At 37.4% G+C, this 23,117-nt stretch overlaps 1 protein-coding gene across 2 annotated transcripts in view; it reads left to right on the top strand.

Moving 5' to 3' along the window:
* The window catches only part of ELL2 (elongation factor for RNA polymerase II 2), a 77,746-nt gene that overhangs the window by 1,907 nt on the left and 52,722 nt on the right, over positions 1-23,117 (top strand). For both annotated transcript variants that reach the window (XM_033179068.1, XM_033179069.1), the window contains exon 2: positions 17,353-17,400. In XM_033179068.1, coding sequence (XP_033034959.1) covers positions 17,353-17,400 — 48 coding nt within the window. The remainder of the gene's footprint in view (positions 1-17,352; positions 17,401-23,117) is intronic.

Here is a 23,117-nt window from a genome sequence, read left to right on the forward strand (position 1 = left end):
AGTACTGTGTGCCTATGAGGAAGACCGGAGTGGATACATTGCGTAAGGGAGCGTTATGTCATATGGGGGAACTTGTAACGTTTTACAGGAGAAGAGAGTCGGAAGGGAGATAGAACCCACGGGGCATCTTACAAATAGCCCATTCTATACTGAGGAACACACTCCAACCGGTCTCATAAAACAGGCACAGAGGGGCAGAAGGACACCGAGACACAGACTCACATAGTTATTCAGCTAAAAGTGGGGAAAAGAATTGACATCTGTTGAGCTCCCACTAATGCCAGGCACTTTAAATACATAGAGCGAAGTCAGAGTCTGAGGCAGAGCGGCAGGAGAGGTGTGAACCCTGGTTCACTGGGAATGTTTTCAGAGAGGCCCCCCTCCACCCCGACATAAGTGTGCGCACAGAGGAAGGCATTAGTTGTGCAGGCTTTGGATGGAAAATGAACTCACATGATAGGGTATTTGTAAACAGCAGTGGAGACTTTCAGAGGTGAGTGTATTGTTAGGAAGGCATTCACAGAATTGGGTGGACACACGAGTGTACGTGCTAGGACACTTGTGTTACTAACCAGAGAAGCATATGGTGAAAAACACTCACAGACTTTGTGTGGTGGGGTGAGGGGGCGTCAAGGAGGAGTGCATGCACAGGGAGAAAGGTACCTTCCTACATACAGTGAAATCTCGGGAGAAAACCTCAAGAATGGCTGGGAGAGATACAAGAAATATAAAACTGCCTGTGCCAATATAAAACTGCCAGTGTTTTCATATTTGGGATTAAGTTTACAGTGCTCTAGCTACTCCTAGATAGGTGCACCTGCAGTGAAGAGACCAGCATCGAACGGAGTGGGAGGCCCATTTAGGGGAAGCCAGAAACACAGGTAGAGGGACAGAAGCAAACAGTGGAGAGAAACTCAGCCTTGCAAGATGGAAAGATAAGCTTGCCTGTTCCAAGGGAAGGGCGTGGGAAGGAATGGCAGTGGGAAGAAGGTAGGTCAGGGAATGTAAAGAGAAAACCCAGAGGCCCGGAGAGAAAGAAGTCAGCAGGAGGGGGCTAGCCCCTATTGAGGAGCAGACTGGAGGAGCAGAGAAAGACTGACACACAGTGGGTGGGAAGAGGCATCTCTGGGGGGCAGTAGGTCAGCCAGCTACCTTGGGAAAACAATAGGCAAACTTTACAGTTGATTACAGCAAGATTGACAATGTACACTTGTGGGGAAAGGGGGCAGATGAGATCCATTTGGGGAAGGGAAAGTGAAGTGACAGAGATGCCCCCAGTGCCCGTTGATCTGCATGACCACTGGGGGCCCCAGAAGGGAGTGCTTTGTTTTCCTACCTTTGGATGGCCTTCATTTCTGCTTCCTGTACCCTAGTGTTTTCATATTTGGGATTAAGTTTACAGTGCTCTAAAAAGCCCTGCATTTATATTCCAGTAGCTTCCAGGAGACAGAAGATCAAAAATTCTTTCTCTCCCAACCCACCACTTAGTTCTTAATTTAAAAAAAAAAAAAAGTTTTTCCTTTTTAAGAGGTACCAAAGTAGTCAGTGGCTTTATTTGCTTCTGACTGCTTCTAGTACTTCTTCCATTTCTGTGCATGCACATTTATAGGTCTGGTTGGTCTCTACAGAGGCAGCAAAGGGAAAGGGTGAAGACTTTTTCCAGATCTCTCTACCTTAAAGCATGGAGCCAGGTAGATTGTATTGCTCCTAGGATTCCTTTTCTCCTGCAGAACTGATGGTAGAAGCAGTGGCATGGGGGGTGGGGGGGATGGTACATGAGCTGACCATTCTTAACCAGCTCCCGTCCTCAGGCTTCACTGTCAGCTCAGCCATGGAAACACTTTTTAAGGGGTGTGGAAAAGCAAGCAGGAATTGGAGTGAAACTGTCAACCTCAGTTGGATGAAAACTGGGAAGAAATCAAAGAAATGAGATAGATACCTTTCTGGTGACTGAATGTACCATTGGTACTTACTACAGGCTCCACCCACATATGTGTCCTCAGTGCCCCTCCTTCTGACTCAGACAGACCAGTGCGCCCCTATGGGCACAGTAACAGTTGCTAGCAGTAGGCATCTGGCTAAGCTTTTATCCTCCAGTGGAAGGATATTAATTTGGTCTTTTTCACTTTCCATCGTTATTAAAAATAGGGCTCATGACTTTAAATTGAAGCTGCTGTTTAAGAACATGTTCACATGGATTGGCTAATTGGGAAGAGTTTTCTGGTGGTCAAACCTGTTCTCTCTTGGGGAAAATGGTTTTAATTTCTCATATAAAACTATCCCCCACCATTCTGGTATTCATATAGGAGGGTACTTAATGACAGGTAACCTCGAAGCAGCTCTGGCCTATGTAAAGTGATGACTCTTATGCCTTCTCTTCTAATGACTAAGAGCCAGAAATTTCAACAGGTTAATTTGCTAAATTAAGCATCAGAGAATTCTTTTTTTGTCCAAATTATTTTGTCTATTGGAGTTACTCTTCTAAATTAACCCACTTTGATGTAAGGCTTCAAATTACGGCTTCAAAGAAGTGAATTTAAAAGTTTTAGGAAGTTATGATTTAGGCAGAACAGAGAACTTTTTTAGATATAATTGAGCAAATTTACAGAGTTCTTAGGGTTCATCGAAACAAAATATTTGATGAAAATTCTGAAATCTTGTTTTTTTTCAAATTACAATTCCTCACTGTTTCAAAAGACACATAATCCTACTTGACCTTCATTATTCAGGTTTCCTATTTTTAGAGAAGTGATCTTGGGAACCTTTCTAAACAGTCAGAGGGGCATTGTGAGTCCAGCAATGAGAGTTATAGTTGGAGTAAATATCTTCTAAAAGTTGTTTTCCCACTCACGTTGAATACAGAAATGGTTTCAAGTTGATTCCGGTATCATGTTAACTGGAAAGTTATTTTCATGATTGGCAGAAAAATTTAGAGATGATAATACAGATATCTACAATATTAACCTTTTAAAATGTAGATTAATTTGAATGAGGAGAAAAGTTGCTAAATAAATAAAATCACAAATTACAACTTTATAGTCATTTTAAATTGTTATCTGTGATTGTATGGTCTACATAAGCTCTACATATTTTAAATGAGCATATATTATTGTAATTACATATTTCTCCCAAATGGAAAACTATATTTAAAATTAAAATCCAACATTTAAAAATACATTTTAGCAAAGTTCCTCAGTAATGCAGCTGGCTTTATTTTGAAGTTTGAGTAATTTACTTTTATAACAAAAACTTTATCAAAGCATTATTTTCAGATTTTGTTGTTGCTGAGCCTGTCAATTTAGTTTTTAAAAAATGTTTACTCAAAGTTTCAAAGGTGGTGGCTCAAATACCGTTACCATGTTTGCTGAACTATCACATAAAAAGTCTAGCATAGTTGTGTTTGGGGGCAGGGGCTGCTCCTGCTCTCTCCCTGAAGATCAGAAAGCAGATACCTTTAAGTGGGATTCTGCTAACACATTTCTCTTGTCAACTCCATTGAATTGAAATACATTTTTCTGCCTTTGTTAGTGTCTTCTAGGAAAGTGATAATGTTTTTAAAATTTGTACATATATATTGCCATTTAATTTTTCATAATTTTAGATGCTATTTACAAAGCATAAGTTCTTATTTAAGCCTCCAGAATTATTGTCCTTCATAGTAGCTCCCTTCAATGTGTTACTTGACCTTTTGTTAAATCACTAAGTCCACAGGTCAGAGGGTAAGTGACTTCCTCGGCTTTTTCTTCTACCAGGTGAACTTTTTAGCATTTGATTCATTATAGTTTAAGACACAGAAAAGACTCATACTCTGCTGTTTTCTCTTTCTTTTTCTGCCTGCCCATATTTTGTGTGTGTTTTCAATAATCTGCCTTATAAATACAGAAGATTGTTCTTAAGCCACCACTTGAGCATCCAGACCTGCCAGCACAGCACTGCCACCACTGTTGGACATGTTTATTAAGTAAAACAGTGAGGTTTGCTTTAGCAGATTCTATTTGCTCCACTTTTAAAATGTAGCCAAGTTTAATTTAAATGAATTAATCCTACTGACTTTTAACTTAGACCCATTTTCAGTCTGTGCTTCATTTTAAAATGCTTTTTATCAAGTGAAGTCAAGTTTGTGCCCCATCCTTCAGTGTTTGGAAAGTTTATTCAAATGCCCAGTTGCTCAATGCAAAGGAGGGTGTTCCTCCCTGAGAAAAGTAGTAGCCAGATTGCCTAAAAAGATAGACAGGGAAGCTTGGCACCCGAATTGGGAAGAGAAAGAAAGAACATATGTGAAGGATTGGAACATGTTCAAGAAAAGAATTTAAAAGGAAAGGGGCGTAGAATTCTTGGAATGACTTACAGAAAAGCTTACCAAGGACAATCACCAGATTCAGCCTTTCCATTTGCTCCATTTGCACTTGTGAAAAATTACAGAAGCTGTGCTCATAAGGCTTATTAGGTAATTGGTGATAAAGCCAGCAGAGAGAGGAAAATGAGAATTTCAGCTGAACCAAGGCTAGGTCACTTTTAACAATTTGTGATGATCCTTTTCTCTGCAGCAGAGAAGCTCAGGAGTCTGGCACTAGATCCAGCCCACCATTTGCTAGATTGGGCCAAATGTATTTTGGATTGTTTGAGAAAATGTCCCTAAAATGTGATATTATGGCCATCCTACATTGAAGATGAACTAAGTTTTATAATAAAGAAAACAACATGTATATAACCCAACATCTGACTGTCCTACATACCGCAGCTCCATACAGAATTTCCTATGACTTATGCACAAATTTCCTGCAGTTCTGGGGTAGAATATAATAAATTAATGTCCATATCTTTAGAGCAAATTAAAGCTGGAAAACACGGCATAACTTGGGTCAGGTTACCAGTGAGGATTTCTGTCTCTTTTATTTTTTATCTCCTTCCTTCTTTCCTTCCTTCCTATTTCTTTCTGTGGCAGCATTATGGCTCTTGAGAGCTATGTTGAATCTTCAAGAATAACTGGTTTAAGAGTTTCCACTAATACTTTGCCAGCAAAGACTAAAGCTGGCATTTGCATGATTTAATACAGGATATAAGAAAAGAGAATTTTATTAATTAAGCTATAAACTCCTTGAAGATTCGTGAATAAAATTATCACCTCGAATTGACCTCTACAGTAAGGGCGTTTGGCTACTGATTTCATAGTAACTAGATTGTTGAACAGATGGGATGAGTTTCTTTTCTTTGTGGGGACCCTATATGTTATTGGTCTAAAATCCTTGGGTCTTAAAGGATTTTAGCAAGATTTTAGCAGACAGAAACTGGATGGGGACCACATCTCCAGCAGAAACAATGGCATAGGTAAGCAAAGAAGAGTGGTAGCTAGGGCAAGCTCCAAGAATTGCCATAAAGACCCTGTTCTGCTTAACATGGCGGTCAGGAGAAAAATGTAGTTTAAGAGAGAAAAAATAGGTCAGAGCGGATTCATTACCTTACTAAGAAGTTTGGATTTTATTCTGTGAACACTGAGTAGAAACATAAGGTAATTTGATCTGTGTTTTAGGATTATTCTGGCCCTGGTATGCAGGATGACTATAATGTGAATCTGGAAGGAGATAGACAAGTTAGGAAGAAGTTTGTGGTATAGGCCAGAGATCACTGGAGTCCACCCTAGGGTGTTGGTGGAGATGCAGGAGATGAATAGAGTCTATAGAATTTAACAAGATATTGGCCGGGAGCAGTGGCTCATGCTTGTAATCCCAGCACGTTGGGAGGCCGAGGCGGGCGGATCACGAGGTCAGGAGATCGAGACCATCCTGGCGAACACAGTGAAACCCTGTCTCTACTAAAAATACAAAAAAAAAAAAAGTAGCCGGGCGTGGTGGCGGGCGCCTATAGTCCCAGCTACTGGAGAGGCTGAGGCAGGAGAATGGTGTAAACCTGGGAGGCGGAGCTTGCAGTGAGCCGAGATCTCGCCACTGCACTCCAGCCTGGGCAACAGAGCGAGACTCTGTCTCAAAAAAAAAAAAAAAAAAAATTTAGAAACAGAATTGAATTGAGATTTCTAGCCATTGGCACTAGGAGGAGTACCCCGATAGAAAAAGGGAAATTGGAAGCAGATGGGAGAGTGGAGTTGGGGGTAGGGGAGATAAAGATGTGAATGCTATTTTGGTGAACATTCACTCAGCCTTTTAATTGATAATGAGGAGACTTGGGTTTGATTAGATGTTTTATATTTGAGAAGTATATTCAGGAGTTTGAGGCAGACAGATATATAAAACAGTGCTATGTGACTTAATATGTTTTATATAAACTGTTTTATTTGGATGGAAATTTTGATGTTTTCAAGAAAGTTGAAATTCTTTGGGAAAAAAATTGGTTTTGAGCAGGGCATTTTAAATTTTGTTTGTATTTCTGTAGACTTTCTTTATTGAATAACCTCTATAAATTGTGCTTAAGGCACTGATAATATGAAATCTAATTTTATTTTAACATGGAAATCAGACCTTCTGTGGTTTCTGTCCCTATTGATTAAGGAAACGTAAGTAACTTTATATAATGTGCCTGGATTTACATTTCAAGTTTTATTTTGAAATAACATAGTTCCTAAAGGCCTTGAAGGAATAATTTCAGTTACCTCACATTACCTCTATTTATGTTTTGGTGTTTTGATTCCTTTATTTCTTTTTTGTTGGTAATTCCTTATGAAAAACAAAACAAAGGAATCATGAGTACATGAAACTTTTGCTATACATACACATTGTAATGGAATGGACTACTGTGAGCGCTTGGTTCTTGATTCAGGGAGATAACCTAGTCTGGAAGACTTTTTCACTCAACAGTGAGCTTATTTAAGGGTGTAGCCAGGCTTGAACTTTCTTATAAGATTCACAGATACTTTTTAAGACTTAAATATGCTTAGCTAGAAACTTAAGTATTAGCATATTTTAAGATGACATTTAATATCATTGCTTTTGGCTCCATTATTAGAAACCATGATGCCTCAAGAACCAAAAAAGGTGTCCATGTAATAAAAACTCAGCTGAGTATCTTAAGATGTTTTTTCTTTAATAAAAAATTAAGAGGTAGAAGAGTTAAACTACCAAATATTCGTTTGTTCATTCAGCAAACATGTATTTATCTTCTGACATTTGCCAGGGATAGAACTAGGCATTGGAGATATAAAGCTGAATAAGTCATGAATGGTCCCTGCCAAGAAAGTGCTTGTCATTTTAGTAGAAGCAGGCAAATGTGAAAAAATAAACTCTATAAAGTTTGTGTTCAAGGAGATGTCTTCTTTACCTGCCATCCTCTGCTCAGCCCGTTGTTTCCACCACACCCGTGAGGTTATACCTGACAAAGTCCCTGTTAAAGTCTAGTGGTCATCTCTTTGTTTCCATCTTACCAGACCTCAGCGGTATTCCATTCTCTTGACCACTTCTTCCTATTAGAAACACTTTCCTGATTTTCCTCCTACCTCTCTGCCCATTCTTTCTCATTCTCCTTTGCCTGCTTTCCTCTGGCTGGCCTCTGAATGTTGGAGCTCTGTCTCTCTTCTCTTTATCTGTTCAGTCTCCCTAGGTGATTTCATTTAGTCCTTTGAATTTAAGTGTCATCTATATGTTAATGACTCCCAAATATTTATCTCCAGATCTATTCTTTTCTCCAGCTCCAAGTACTGATTTCCAATACACTGCCTCATCAAAGTTTAATAGACATCTCAAATCTTACATATCCAAACTGTATTTTATACCCTTGTAGGAGTTTTTCTCAAGGGTATGGCTAATCATTGCAAGGAGAAAACTATCCTCTGACAATCAACTATTTCAATAAGTACAGACATAAAGGAAATTATAAAAGCGTTACCTAATTTTGTTGTTATAAAGGATCCTCTCCTTTGTTGATATGAGAATCCATGAGGGATCAAGTAAGATTTTTTTTTTAACTTTTATTTTAGGTTCAGGGTACATGTACAGGTTTGTTATGTAGGTAAATTGCATATCATGGGGGTTTGGTGTACAGATTATGTCATCACCCAGGTAATAAGCATAGTACCCAATAGGTAGCTTTTTGATTCTCACCCTCCTTCCACCCTCCACCCTCAAGGTAGGCCCCTAGTGTCTGTTTTTCCCCTCTTTATGTCCATGCGTGCTCAATGTTTAGCTCTCACTTATTAATGTAAATGTACGGTATTTTTTTGTTCCTGTGTTAATTTGCTTAGGGTAAAGGCCTAAAGCTCCGTCTATATTGCCGCAAATGACATGATCTCATTCTTTTTCATTGCTGTGTTGTATTCCATATATATATGTACCACCTTTTCTTAATCCAGTCTACCGTTGATGGGCATTTAGGTTGTTTTCATATCTTCACTGTTTCTAAAAATAACTCATGATTTTACTCCTCAAATCTCTATCTACCTAAGTGTTCCCTATCTCAGTAAGTGGCAGAACTCTCTATCAATTGCCTAGAAATTGACTAGCAATCCTTGATTTGTCTCCTGTTTTCTTGACCTATTTGATTTATCAGCAAGTACTGTCAACCTTCAAAATATTCTGAAGCTAACCCCAGCCATTGCTGCTATTCCAGTCCCAGTTACCATCATCTCTCCTCAGGATCACTGCCATGAACTTCGAGGTGGCCTTCAAGTTCCTACCCTTCCCCCATAATCCACAGCAGCTAGAGTGATCTTTTCAGAACATTAAGTATGATCAAGTAGTCTCCCAGTTTCAAGCCCCCTAATGGTTCCCTTTGTAAAAAATGTTTTAGATGTCACATTTTATTAATTTCTAGTTTAAAAAAAAAAAACTCCATCTTCCAGTCTAAGCTATTTTACCACTTCTCCTTATACTTCTGCTTTAGAGATCATGATCCCAGGAAACAAATCTTTATTTGCATTTACAGTCAGATTTGACATATAAGCTAATTATACAATTATAAAGCCCACATTAAATCTGGGGAAAAAATGGTGGGATACTGTGCTTCAAGTGTTGATTTATTTATTTATTTATTTATTTTTGAGACAGAGTCTCGCTCTGTCGCCCAGGCTGGAGTGCAGTGGCACGATCTCGGCTCACTGCAAGCTCCACCTCCCGGGTTCATGCCATTCTTCTGCCTCAGCCTCCAAAGTAGCTGGGGCTACAGGCGCCCACCACCACCCCTGGCTAATTTTTTGTATTTTTAGTAGAAATGGGGTTTCACCGTGTTAGCCAGGATAGTCTCGGTCTCCTGACCTCATGATCCGTCTGCCTCAGCCTCCCAAAGTGCTGGGATTACAGACGTGAGCCACCATGCCTGGCCAAGTGTTGTTGATTTGAAGGCTGGTTCACAGTAACTAACTTTTTGGCTGGTTGTTCAGTTTAGATTTTTGCCTTCCATGTTCAAGAGCTATTTGAAATCCTAAAATTTAAGATAACCATATATATATGAAGATTATATATATATATATATATATAAAGTTTGGCATGTATCAGATAGCCACCGTTTTCTAGAAGCTACCTTTCAAAACAGGGATTGTGCTAAATAGATGTTGGTTTTGGTAATCCCTTATATTTCACTCTTTCCATGCTGTAGTGGCTAGAAAGAAATTATTTTTTACTTCATATGTTCTTTAATCTGGTTCTTCCAAATCTGTAGAAAAGGAATTTCTTTTGAATCTAAGGTTACATTGACTCACAGGGCAAAATACTAGATTGGTTTGTGAAGCTTAATGACTTTCTTTTTGGCATCTAATAAAAGGTTTGAGGCAAAGAAGAAGATACCATTTTTTCAAGTAGTTTTAGATTATTTCTAAATTTCATTGTTATTATTCTAAGCATGTTATTGGCTTTTAATAAGAGCTGAGTGTATTTTATTTCTTTAGGATCAGCTGATGTCATGTGCTATTTTCTACTTTTAACTCGAATTTTCTTTCTTCCTCCTCTCTCCTTGCCTAGATATTTTTTTATTACAGTGGTTAAAATGTAATTATTAGATAGTCTTCTTTGGGTTCTCTATCAGGTGATGTCCTAAAGAACAAAGAAAAAAGTGACTCTTGAACAAAAGAATCATTACTACCAGTTCTTAAATAGTATAGAGGGAAAGAAAGATGATCTATTTTATCCAAGTTGCATCCCAGGGAAAAGTGTGTCCGCTTATTTACTTGGCAAGTAAAAACAAGTTCCCAAATTGTGTGATATTTTCCTTCTGCCATAGTGCAAAACCAAAAAAGTGATTCTTAATTATCTGGCTTTCAGTTTCAAATTTCATATTACTATTGTTGGAGGGGTGTCGACAGGAAAGACTAACTATATAAAATCCTGAATAAGAGCACAGTTCTGAGCCCCAGGTCACTTATTAGCTGTGTAGCCTTCAGTAATTCACAGGACTTACCTGAGAAATGAGAATAATAGTATCTACCCCACAAGGGCGCTTCTGAGAATTCCCAGAGGTGGTAGTAGAAATGGATAGTGCCTGACACATTGTAAACACTCAAATAGTAACTGGTTAGCTATAACTGTTTGTTTAAACAATCCACTTTAAGTACTCACTTGAACCATCACCATTTATAGAAAGTTTTTTTGTTTTGAGCAAAGTTTCAAAATTATATTTGACATTGAATTTTTTTTTTTTGCGGTATCTTTATCATGGCTTATAATGCAGCTTAGATACAAAGGTGGATACCAAGTATTTAATAAATACTTGATGATTGATTTCAAATAATTTAAGAATTCTCAAGAGTTAACCTTTAGTTAACTCAAAGTTCCATGATGGGTTCAAAAGGGAACTAAAGGTATCTCAAAAACATCTCTAACCGTAGAGAATGAAGTTGGAAAGATCTCTATAATATTTTTTAGGAATATTGTTATTTTCTAGACCCAGAATGCTATTTCTTGTTTGTTTATTTGTAAAACTGATGGTTGTTGATAAGGGAAAGGTAACCACACATTTAATTTGTATACATGGATAAGCAATATGTATATAATCAAGAGATGGTTATAAACTACCTTTATAGGATAAGTAACTTTTTTATTCAACTCCAAAAAAGCAGCTGTGCTCTTCTCCCATCCCAAAGAAATCATGTCAGAATTAATATTAGGAAAATTAATATTTCCTAGGAAAATGACTCAGTAAATTATATATTACTTTTATAGTTCTGATATATTGTGAGGAATAGTCAGTCCCTGGAAATAAGTGTGCATAGATCTCTTTGGTCATACAGCAATTCTTGTTGCAGTAGCATTGGCTTGTAAATGCAGATGTCAAGAGTATAACCAAACTTAAGAGCATTTTAGCATTGCCTATACTACTATTCTGTGCTTAGGAATGCCCAACATTTCATAAGAGGTATAGAGCATAAATTCAAGGAGCTCTAAGAGCAGTGAAAGCACTAAAATTTGACAGAATCTTTTGACTGCAAACCATCACTTTTATCAGGATTGTTGATAAATCCTGTTGTTGAAGAAGTTTCCCTAGCCAATTACAATCTGCCTTTGTGTTCTTGGTTGGAAATAGATACCAGATCACTCTCTTACTTATAGCTCAAATACTATTCCCTTAAGCCCTAGAGTAACTTGATTTTCAGAAGAGCTACTTGGTGAAAATATTTAATTAAAGCAAAAGTTGAAGCCTTACCTGAAACTCATTTCTAATGGGAATGTATTCAGCAAATGTTTAAAGATACAATGAGTTGAGGTCATGTTTATACGATTATACTTAGGCTAAAAAAATTTTGGGATAAAAAACTAATATGCTTTAGACGTTTGCTTATAATGGTATTGACTTCTAAACTTTTTCCTAGTGTCTCTCTTAATAACACAGTGAGTGATCAGATGCAAAATAAGTGGTATAGAGTTTTGTTTCTTCCTGTGGCATTTTTAAAAACATTCAAGAGCTGTAGCCGAGTTAACATGTTCTTTTCTAAAATTGGGATTAAAATCAGTAAAGCATTTGAGGTTGTTTTAAGTATTTTTCTAGATTGCTAGATATCTTAAAAGAATTTCTGAGTAACAATGAGCTTGTTTGGATAAGTACATACAACTCTTCCATAAATGAGGGTTTTATTATATATTAAATAAAATGGTAACAAATATTTATGTATGTTCTTTCACTATACATCATCCTTAAAGGAAAAAAAAACTATTTTTTTCAGTTTTTAATCAGAAACTGAACTAAATTTTACTTCAGTTTTTTTGGAAATTTTAATTACTTTATGAAATTCATTTTCCTTGGAAACAAAATGCCAAAAGAACTGAGTGAACATTTAAGGTCTTTTAAATGTTTAGCGCTAGGGGGTAACACATTTCAGAGGCAAGAGAAAGAAAGAGTACTGTATTTGGAATTCAGAGGACTGGATTTAAGGCGCAGCTCTGCTAATCACCAGGTCTGTGATCCTGAGTGATGTACTCTACCTTTTAGAGACTCATTATTTATTCTGTCTCTGAAATGGGGAATAATGATGCTTTCCTACCACCCAGAGCTGGTTTTAGGAGGCTCACTTGAGACAACAGATATAAAATGCTCTGTGCCATACATTAGAAAACTAGGTAAATAAAAATTATTCTTGTTGAGGAGTCAAGCTCTATAGGTAGAACTATAAACATGTCAAGAAGTCAAGTTCTAAATTCAGGGCATGAGGAAAAAAATTGTATATAGTCAAAATTACTCTTGCAAGTTTCTAAATTGTTATGAAGAATCATACATATTGTCTTGTCTGTACAACCCTGAATAGTAATCTGCCTATGTGTACAATGTGTATAGTGATATACTTCATGTATAAAGAGAACATATACAAAATGATTTTACAATACTTTCTTTCTTGTTTAGCTGAGCACATAATACTTGTAAGTTACATATGCCTAAGACTCTTGTGTCATAACAATCATGAATAAGATAACCTATGAAAAAATATACCCAATGTAGTGGAACAGTAGATGCTGGCATCTGGACAAACAGCTAATGAGATTTAACTCATAGTTACATAGCTCCAAATTAGCAAAATGGTGGCACCAGAGTTTTGTTTGGCTAAAAACAGGTTTAACATTTTTAAATTTGGATATTTTTCCTTTGGGCGTTCATTTCCCAGGAACTTACCACTCCTTGTTGCCCTACATCCATCTGTTCCAAAGACCTTTGGGTCTTTGAAACATTGAAACATTGAGTCTTTGACTCCTGGTTTATCCAAAGGAAGGTCTCACTGAGGAAATTAATTTTGAGCTTGAATGTTAAGTAAGCAATAAGTATGGACTGGCAAAGTAGATCTTGGGAATTTATGCCAGGTTGGAAGAACATGAAAGAGTTAGAGAGGAAAGTCTTTGCAAAACAAACAAACAAAGGTTAACAATTGTTAACTATACACATTGTACACATAGGCAGATTACTATTCAGGGTTGTACAGACAAGACAATATGTATGATTCTTCATAACAATTTAGAAACTTGTAAACTGAGCTATTGTTGGGAGGAAATGGAAGATGAACTTGGTTGATTCTGGTTGATCTTGGTTGATAGCAGATGTGTTTTCTATTTAGTAGTTGGCTTTGTTTTGACAGACAGTGATAAGAACTACTGTGGGCCGACAGTGGTATATGAGAGAAGTTGTGCTGGCTATTTGAACAATTTGGAAGGACTTCAAGGAAGGGAGAAAGCCATTATCTAGTTGTGAGGTGATAAGGGTCTTGCTTTCAAAATGGAGACTAAGAACTTAATTTGAGGGAGTTTGGGGCAGAGTGGCCAGAGTTGGTGACTGGGAGCCCTGGAGCCGCATTGGCATCATCTTTCTTTGGTGTCTGATGTTCAAGCTTTCAGCATATCTTATCATTTTTCCTGGGGAATGTCTGCTGTGTCCACCATCCCCGGTTAGCTGCAGATGTAGTCATACTAATTTAGGCCTTTTTTATCACTTCCAGGGTATTTCTAAGCATCCCCCCGGACTGTGCGCTAGCTCACTTCTCCAGCCCTGCCCTGCTCTGATCCGTCTCTCTCCATCTATTTTGCACATGACTGGAAGAGCTTCCTTCCCCCAAAACACTTCTGTGAGCAACTCTCTTATTCAAAAAATTGAGAGAGCCTCCAACTGTTTATCAAGTTAAAGACAAGAGTACAACCCATCAGTGAGGGGTTAGGGAGGGGATTAGGGCAGGATTATTTCAGAGTGATAAACTTTTTAAACAGAGTCATCCTGAGGTCTGAAATTTAAATTATTGCCCTATTCTGTAGCAAATAGAAATGAAGACACATTTTGAGGATAAGGAAAAATTAGGCAGGAATTTGCAGATCCGATCTCATCCTTGCTGTTGTATTTCAAGTGGGAAAGAAGCGTACACATACAGACCTGCCCTCTGACCATACAGTGTCCATTCCTGTCTCCTCGCTTTTTTCCTCAGGGTATTCTCTTTCCTCGGAACTTACCTTTTCTAAACTGTGATTTAAGAGCCACCTTTTCTGTAAACAATTATCTATTCTAACCTGTACTCTCCTTTTTGAGAATTCTTATTACGCTTTCCACTGCTACTTAGCCTAGTACTTAATCATTCTCAAATTTTCCCCAACTAAACGATGAACTTTCTGGCATGAGGGATTAGGCCCCCACACTCTTGAATACCCCATTAGCAGATATGTGTGGAACACAAGGTAGTAGAAGAAAAGCAGCATGGCAAAATAGGGAGATTGAGTCTTGGGTTCTGGTCCTGTTGGGGATAGGCACCAACTGTATTATCTCTGAGGCCTCATCTGGATTTGGAATCCTATGATTCTAGTGGCATGTAGTATGTAAATGACTAATAGAATATGAAGTCAGGGAGAGAAGAGACTGTAAGTTAATTTTAAGGTGGTGAGCCTGGAGAACCAAGAGGATAAAAGTGCCTTTGCCAGAAAAGTAAGAAAGAGATGATGGTTTGGTTGGGAAGGCTGGGGATGGGGGAATTAGTTTCATGTTTGCCAGTCATTGAGATTTGCTGCCATTGTGAGTTTCTAATGCAAAATGTCCTATCGGCAGTAGTAAGTAGCAGGCTATGGAGAGGTGCCAGCTGAGGAATGGAGAAGAGATTCAGAGTTATCACCGAGCAGGTGCAGTGAGCCTCCAGGATGAAGTGGATCTAGAAAAAGAAAAGGAAAGGAACTTGCCTTTTGGAATAAAAGGTGTGATCAGAGAACTGGGAGGACTGATGTCTCTAAGTGCAAGAAAGAGGTAATATCCAGTGGGGATATCAGCAATTTGAAAACTGAGAAGAAGTTTGTATTTATCTGACCAAGAAGAATCAATGAACTTGATGGAGAGAGAATTTCAAATTTCAATGGCGAACTGAAGACAACCTCTGAGTTGCCAGGATTCAAGGAGGGAAGTGTAATGAGCCTCTAAGGTTATATTCAGTGCTTCTGATTTGGAGGGACATTCAGAAAGCAGGGCTGATGGAAATATTATGAAAGCGGGAACCTGAACCTGTATAATCTCAATTGTAGGGCCACCTTACTCTTCCACATGAAGAGGGGCTCCCCAGGCTCCTGTGGGCTTGCTTTCATTACTTCAGGAAGAGTGAGTTTAGCCATGGAAAGTAGTTTGGGGGTGGCGTTTTTCCCCTTAAGAAAGTTAATGTATGTTTATATTTTCATAAAAGGCAATGAATTAGAATGAAAATCTACTAAAAAATTAGGTTTTAAAAATTCAGGTGCTGCCTTTTTATTTTTCCTTTTTAAAAAGTTCACTTCTCCCACACCAATAAATGAATTTGTTACTCAGTAGTACTTAGATTCTGCTGATAAGTCTAAAGTTAAATGATCTTTTATGGTAATAGAATATTAACAGTATCCATTATAATGTTTTCTCCAAAAAGATACTTGTTTATTCATTTTTATAAATAGTAATAAGATAGCTAATGTTACACTTGATTTTACATTCAGGTGGTCTGTCTTTTAAAGAAGTACTTATCTTTATTTCTTTTTCTCTTTCATTTATTATAATCCCTAATAGTAAACTTTTACGTCGGCAGAGAAGTTTTGGGAAGCATTTGGAAGTAGTAGGTGATGTGCTGTAGCTGAGGTGGGAACATTATTAGTGCCTCTATATTTTTATTTGGGGTAGAGATGAGACCAGAAACCACTGTTTTTGTACATTGGATTTGAATATGAAGGTGTGAGTAGTTTACAGGCTGATGTACTACCATTAAACATTACCCAAATCTGGCCGGGCGCGGTGGCTCAAGCCTGTAATCCCAGCACTTTGGGAGGCCGAGACGGGCGGATCACGAGGTCAGGAGATCGATACCATCCTGGCTAATACGGTGAAACCCCGTCTCTACTTAAAAATACAAAAAACTAGCCGGGCGACGAGGCGGGCGCCTGTAGTCCCAGCTACTCGGGAGGCTGAGGCAGGAGAATGGCGTAAACCCGGGAGGCGGAGCTTGCAGTGAGCTGAGATCCGGCCACTGCACTCCAGCCTGGGTGGCAGAGCAAGACTCCGTCTCAAAAAAAAAAAAAAAAAAAAAAAATTACCCAAATCTGATTTCTTCATGGGTTTCTGTTGGCAATTTGGGAAAGCTTTCCCACAGAAAAATATGCTGGTGACTATGAATACAGGAAATCATACAAAAGACTATGGCTGACATTTACGATAACAGCTTTTCTTCCAAATGCACAACTCCATGATAAAATATTGAAGTTATCAAGAAGAAAAAGCTCATAATAAAAAACACTGATCTAGAAATTACGTTCTCCTGGTGAGAATCATATGAGAGAACTGGTAACCTGTTTGGCTCTCTATTAAAAACAAATCTCTGATAAAATGTGAGAAAATGGAAAACAGGTTTATTCTCAAATATTTAATTTTATATTTCTAGCATCCTGTTACAGTATTGCAAAGTTCCTCCAATTATCTATCTCTTCCCTCTTCCCACCCCTATTAAAAATATACCAGGAAAACTATGCAACAATACAGTTTTTTTTAAGGTAAAATTGAATTGGTATACTAACCATTTTTTGCCAAATCATGTTGGTCAGTTTCAAAAACATGATTAGCTGCACTGCCAAAAACTTTATTTTGTTTGTGTGGTTCAGAGAGAAATGTAAATAGTGTGATGTTGTTCATCCAAGGCATCTTAATATAGTAACATGCAAAAGAAAGTATATAATGAAAAAAGATTTTCACACATTATGACACTGACCAAATACATATTTTTTTTCTTTCTTTCTTTTTTTCTTTCTTTCTTTCTTTTTAATAGACATGGGAGGTCTCACTGTGTTGCCCAGGCTGGTCTTGAACTCCTGGCCTCAAGTGATCCTCCTGCTTCAACCTCCCAAAGTGCTGGGATTAGAGGCATGAGTCACTGTGCCTGGCCCAAATAATATAGATTTAAAGTTTAAACATTTAGTTCTGTGTCACAGTAACCAAGGTTTACCTGTTTGTTTCTTTTAATAGAATTTAATTCCTTTTCGACCTTCAATTCAGTTCCAAGGACTCCACGGGGTGAGTACTCTTCTTGATTTAACAAACAAATCTAATGTTCTTGCACACTATTCAGCTTTTAAAATCCGTTTTCAGTTGACCCTTTTATTATAATCAGCCACTCATTCTGAGAACTTTGTGACTAAATGAAAATGTCTGACATCTTTAAGATGCTTGAATTCTCTTATTTTCTTAATCTACTTTTTAAAAATTCATATATGGTTATTGATAGTGACAGTGTTTTTTATCCATATCATGAATAATTGCATGTTTGAACCTTTTTATTGAAGTATAATGTACATCAAGGTATTATGTGAGTATGTTTTATGACAGCTTAACATCCATAAGGGATTATTTATTTCAGGCAAGTTATGATTGTGATTGCTTTTACTATTAACAAAATTTTGCTGTGTGTGCACTTTTTTAAGTTGTATGTACTAGGAAATGAAATATGTAAGTAGAAATTGAGTTTTTCGTATATATAGAATAAACAAAGTTTTCTGTGTATTTTATTACTGCGTTTGAAAGTGCAATAAATTATAATGTCTAATAAAATGGACCTATGAATTTTGTCTTTATAATAGATGATAAAGTTTACAGGAATAGAATCAGTATTTTAAAATTATTATTATTAATATTTCATAATAATAAATAGTAGACTCAATTATTCTTTTTGCTTCCTCATTTAAATTAATATGTATTCTATATTTGCCTCTATATATTAGCTATAATATGGAAATTTGTAATTTCTGTAAATGGATTTTTAGAGCTATACAGAAAACATAAGCTGAGGGAGGAAGATTCTTGATTATTGTAAATCTGCAGACTTCTGAATTTTTGTTGTCACAAAATGCGAAAGTGTCAATTTAAATAAATAGTCTTTCTAACCTTTATAACTTGAAAACAGTTCAAGAGTCAGATTAATTACATCATTCAACACAGACCAAGAGTACTTCTAAATGTGTTGTGTAATGCTTACTTGAAGGAGATGTTTGTGTGGATATCAGAGTTTTGCTTCTACATGACAGCTTTACAATGAAGTCCTGTTTTTCCTCTTCAGTGACTAAGTGTTCATGAATGGGATCCTAATTGGAATAAGTATTCTTCTGAATTTTGTTGTATAGCTTTTTAGTAGGTAGTCATTAGTACATGCTGATTTTCTATTCAAGGGCTTAGTTCAGGTGTTTATTTAAGGCTTCTTGAGTTTTCCTGCAAATTTTAATGATAGATGAATAGATGTGCTAGGGTCAGGCCTAATTCTGCCAGCCCTGGAGGGCTCCATGAATTTTCACTAAAGAATTATCTAGGGAGAAGAGGGCTAGAGGAAGAGTGTAAGGTTTGAGCTGCTTTTCTCTTACTGGGAGCAGTAGGGTTCTGGGGCTGATGCTTCCCTTAATTTTTTCTCCTGGGAAATACAAATAAAGGATGTTTTCTAAGGAGGCATCAAGTTATGCCGAAACCCTAGATCATGGAGCACCAGTATGTGCAGACTTCCAAACTCTTCATTCTGACCCTTGCAGCTTTTAGCAGTCTAGGAGGGAGTATGGTTTTCTCTAGCATACTAGTTGCCCCTGGGCCCTAAGCAGCATTGCAAAGCAGGCAGTTTATATTTGAAACCTTAGACCACCTTTTCTAAACTTTCCTCCCTTCAGCTTTCCTGTCCCATGTGTCCAAGTGCCCTCAGTTTATCTTTGCCTGCTCCACTTTCTCTTCCTACTTTATTCCTTGCCTTGATATAGTTCACTGATGGAAACAATTTAGATATCAATGACTGATAGGTTTAAATCTTAATGGGTGTTTGAATTTTAACAGATAAGCTTTTTAATCCAAGGGAATGGTAATTGGATTTGGTAGAGTAGATGAGGAGTGGAGGTACTATAGACTGAGAGCTATAGGATGTTTGATCCTACTTTGCTTATTCTAAGTCTGTCTCCTCAACCCCCCACTCTTTTCATTATTCTAACTGGGAACAAAATATATGGACTCAGCATTGTTTTAGAGCCTGCAGCTGCATTCCATCCACCCCTCCCCCCTTCTTTTTGCAGAGCTCTCCCCAACCCTTTGGGACTTAGTAAAAACAAAGAGTCATTACTGGGGAGAGAGTGGGTTGGCACAGCCCACAGGGAAGACGCAGAGCTACCAATGTGAGGGTCTTCTGTACACTGCTCTTCTGTTTTTCTCAAGAGCCATGATAATTTAACGTTGCCTTGCTATTGCTTTAAATCCTCTCTGAAGAAGTATGCTTACAGATTTTTTTCCTATGTGGAATATGTTTAGGGCTTTAAATTAAAAGATTTAAATTTAAATTTTCCACAAAGGGTACTTTTCCTTAATGAGAAATTTTGTCTTTTTACATCAAATGTGACTGAAAATGTACCTTAACTGTCATGATACTGTCATATATAGGCATATTTGAAGTATAACTAAGCATTTTTAAAATATCGTTTCAAAACTGAACACGTAGTGTTAAAATCATTTTCTGTTTCTCTGATGAGACTCACGCTAAGCACTGCATCATTATGTTCTTCCTTGTTAACTAATTATAAGTATTTTTTTTCCCTCAGTTGTGTCTTTAGAAGGCCAGAATTTGGGTCTTGACTGATTAGCTTTTAAGCGTATTTGCCTCTGTGCCTGAACATGTTCTCTTAGGTTGAAGTTTTCTTCTAAATAAATGCAGACTGAAATATTAAAGTATAGCAATATGTTGCTAAAGAGTAGAAATTATGAAAGTCATTGATTACCTGGATTTTTATTATCACAGTTGGGCAGCAGCCTTTGTAGCATTAAAAATATAAATTGTGACTTTCACTGTTCATTCTACCCCTGTTCCTTAACGGAAAAAGGTGCTCAGAAAATTAGATGGTCATTGAGGGCATTTTCTGCATTCAGAAAAATGAGGAAATATCTATGGTAGCAGTTGATTCTCATTTCTAAACTCATGAATATCAGGAGGTGAGTAAATCATCCAGAATTGCTTTGCTGATTCTGAAGAGTGTGAATCAACCAATTCTCACAGTTCTAATCTATACCTAAGATACTTATAACTAAAGGTTTACTAGGATTATAAATCTCTCTAGACCAGCATATTTAAACAGAAATGGTAGCCGGTAGATTCACATGGGCTACTGCATTGTGATCTTCAAGTTACAACATTCAGAGGGGTGTAATGGTATGATGCACCCAGTTTCCAAAAGCAACATTTTTATTGTGAAGTAAGCTTTATAAAAATCAAGATGGTTCTATCTACTGATCTGATACTGAAAATGTAACAGGTGAAAATTTTCCACAGATGTGTTTCAGTACATTTTTAAAAACAAAACTCTGTATTTGCATGCTTGTTGAAAGTTTCTTGTCTAAAGACACACAGTTAATAGTGGCAGTGCTATAACTACACTCTTGGTCTTCACACTGCTAGGGAGAAGTTCTTCCTGCCATACTGTAATAACAGTTGTTACTGATGCAGTTATCAACCAACATAATTGTTCTAAGCAATAAACTATAAACAGGTAGCCTAATCAATGAATGTGCTAATAGGCTAATTTATTGTTCTGCTTGTTTATTATTCACTGCGCAAACATTCTTTCAGCCTTTACTAGTGCCAAGTGCTTGTTATGTACTTTGTGTGAAAAGATGCAGGGATGGGCATGGCGTGGGCTCCACCCTCAGAGAACTCACAGTCTTAAGAAACACATACAGACTAATACTTAGAAAATAATTCATAATATAGGATTCATTCAGAACCCTCTACTCAGAACTTCTATGGAAATGGGGGACTGTCAGGAACAAGGCTTATATGTGTATTTCTCATTGGTATGAAATAGCCTTTTAAGCAAGGGTTTTAGTAGATATAAAATGTCACATCTTGGCAACAGGTTTGTAAAATTCCAGAAGACCTATTTAAGAACTGTGTGTATGCATGTGCACACACACAAAGGTAAGTGTGTGGTATGTTATAATTGAAATAAAATCTGAAATGGCAAGGTTTTCAATAGTGAATAATGCCCACATCTGCTGGCATGTAGTAGCCGTACAGAGTTGCGTTGCCTCAGGCCTCAGTGACTCATGTCCAGGGAGTGATTTCCCCAGGGCAGTGAGAAATACTGCTAACTTTGTCACAGTATATGAGATTCTAGACCTCGGTATTAACTCAGTATTTGTTATGAGAATATTGTTCTAAAATTCTTTCTAATTTAGTTACTTACTTTCAGACTCAGCAATCCCAGAGGCTTTAGAAAATAGTTTTACATAACGTAATTTTTAGAAATAATAAAATAATAATTATTTTTTGAGACAGTGTATTGCTCTCCAGGCTGAAGTTAAGTGGAGCAATCATAACTTACTGCAGCCTTGAACTCCTGGGCTCAAGCAGTCCTCCCCCCTCAGCCTCCCAAGTAGCTAGGATTATAGATGCACAGCCATGACTGGCTAATTGTTTTTGTTGTTGTAGAGATGGGTCTCACTGTGTTGCCCAGGCTGGCCTCAAATTCCTGGCCTCAAGCAATCCTCCTGACTGGGCTTCCCAAAGACCTGGGATTACAGATTTGAAGCACCATACTGGGCCTAATTTTTAGAAATCATTTTTAAGAATTTAAGAAGAGGACTGAAAATAGAAAATATTTTCAATAAATACCATGCAGTATCTCCTGTGAAAAACACTGAGTCACACACACTTTTCCCAGAATGAACAAGGAATAGCCAGCCAAACAAGTTTTAAATGTATGCCTTCTAAAAAGGCATAATGACCTTCCGAAGATGAAATTGGCATTTAACTGGTAACTTTAAAGGCTTGAATAGTGCTATAAAACTCTTTCAGTAGAATCATTAAACAGAGGGTTGGATTTTTCTTCTTCTTTTTTTTTTAATCCCCAAACTTAGCAAAGCCTTCAGAGATATTTTGTTAATTATTTATTTTACTTTGTGGGGGTTGTGGAGAAGATTGGGTTTGAAAAACTAAATTATACAGTATTTGAAGTTAGTAGGCAATTTCAACCCCCTTGAAAATGCTTCCTGCAAACTGTCCTTCCCTACCCTACTTGGTTCCTGGGGAAGCAAAGATAACTATCAGCTTGAAATACGCAGCAAAGGTAAAAATAAATCCCCAGCACTGCCATTCCGTCTTAGATGATATGCCTTCCCTCTGACTTCTTTCCCTTGACGTTTTGGTTTGGCTAGCCTACTGGTTTTGCCAAGGGTTGTGTTTAGTCAGTCGGCTCTGAATGTTGCCGACTAACAGCTACCTTGATACTCTCGGCTCTGAATGTAATTAATACTAGAAGAATGTTAAAATTGTATTTCTTTATAATGGTAGTTCTGTTTTAATTTTTTTAATATTACAGTGGTTAACATGCATACATACCATCTAATATTTTTGCTGAATTACAACTCTTTAGCCACATGTTAATTTACTAAGGTGTTAATAAAATAGTAAATTACCTAATTTTTTAAAATTTTTAATTTTTATATATACACGCACACAACACATACACACACTGTTTTTTTTCTTTTTTTGTTTCTGGAGACTGAGTCTCGCTGTGTCACCCAGGCTGGAGTGCACATTTTTAAAAATCTCATTTTACCCAGGAGATGGGCTGCCCCTGGGGAACTCTGGAAACTGCATATTTTCTCACCCAATAATTGAATCATACTTTGAAGCTATTGTAAATTGACCAGAGGACCCACCCAACCCACCCTTTGCCCTTGAAGACCTCAGAATAGCAGAGGGTGGGAGGGTAACTTTG

Source organism: Trachypithecus francoisi, unplaced genomic scaffold (genome assembly GCF_009764315.1).
Source record: "Trachypithecus francoisi isolate TF-2019V2 unplaced genomic scaffold, Tfra_2.0 Lachesis_group2, whole genome shotgun sequence".
Taxonomy (NCBI): Eukaryota; Metazoa; Chordata; class Mammalia; order Primates; family Cercopithecidae; genus Trachypithecus; species Trachypithecus francoisi.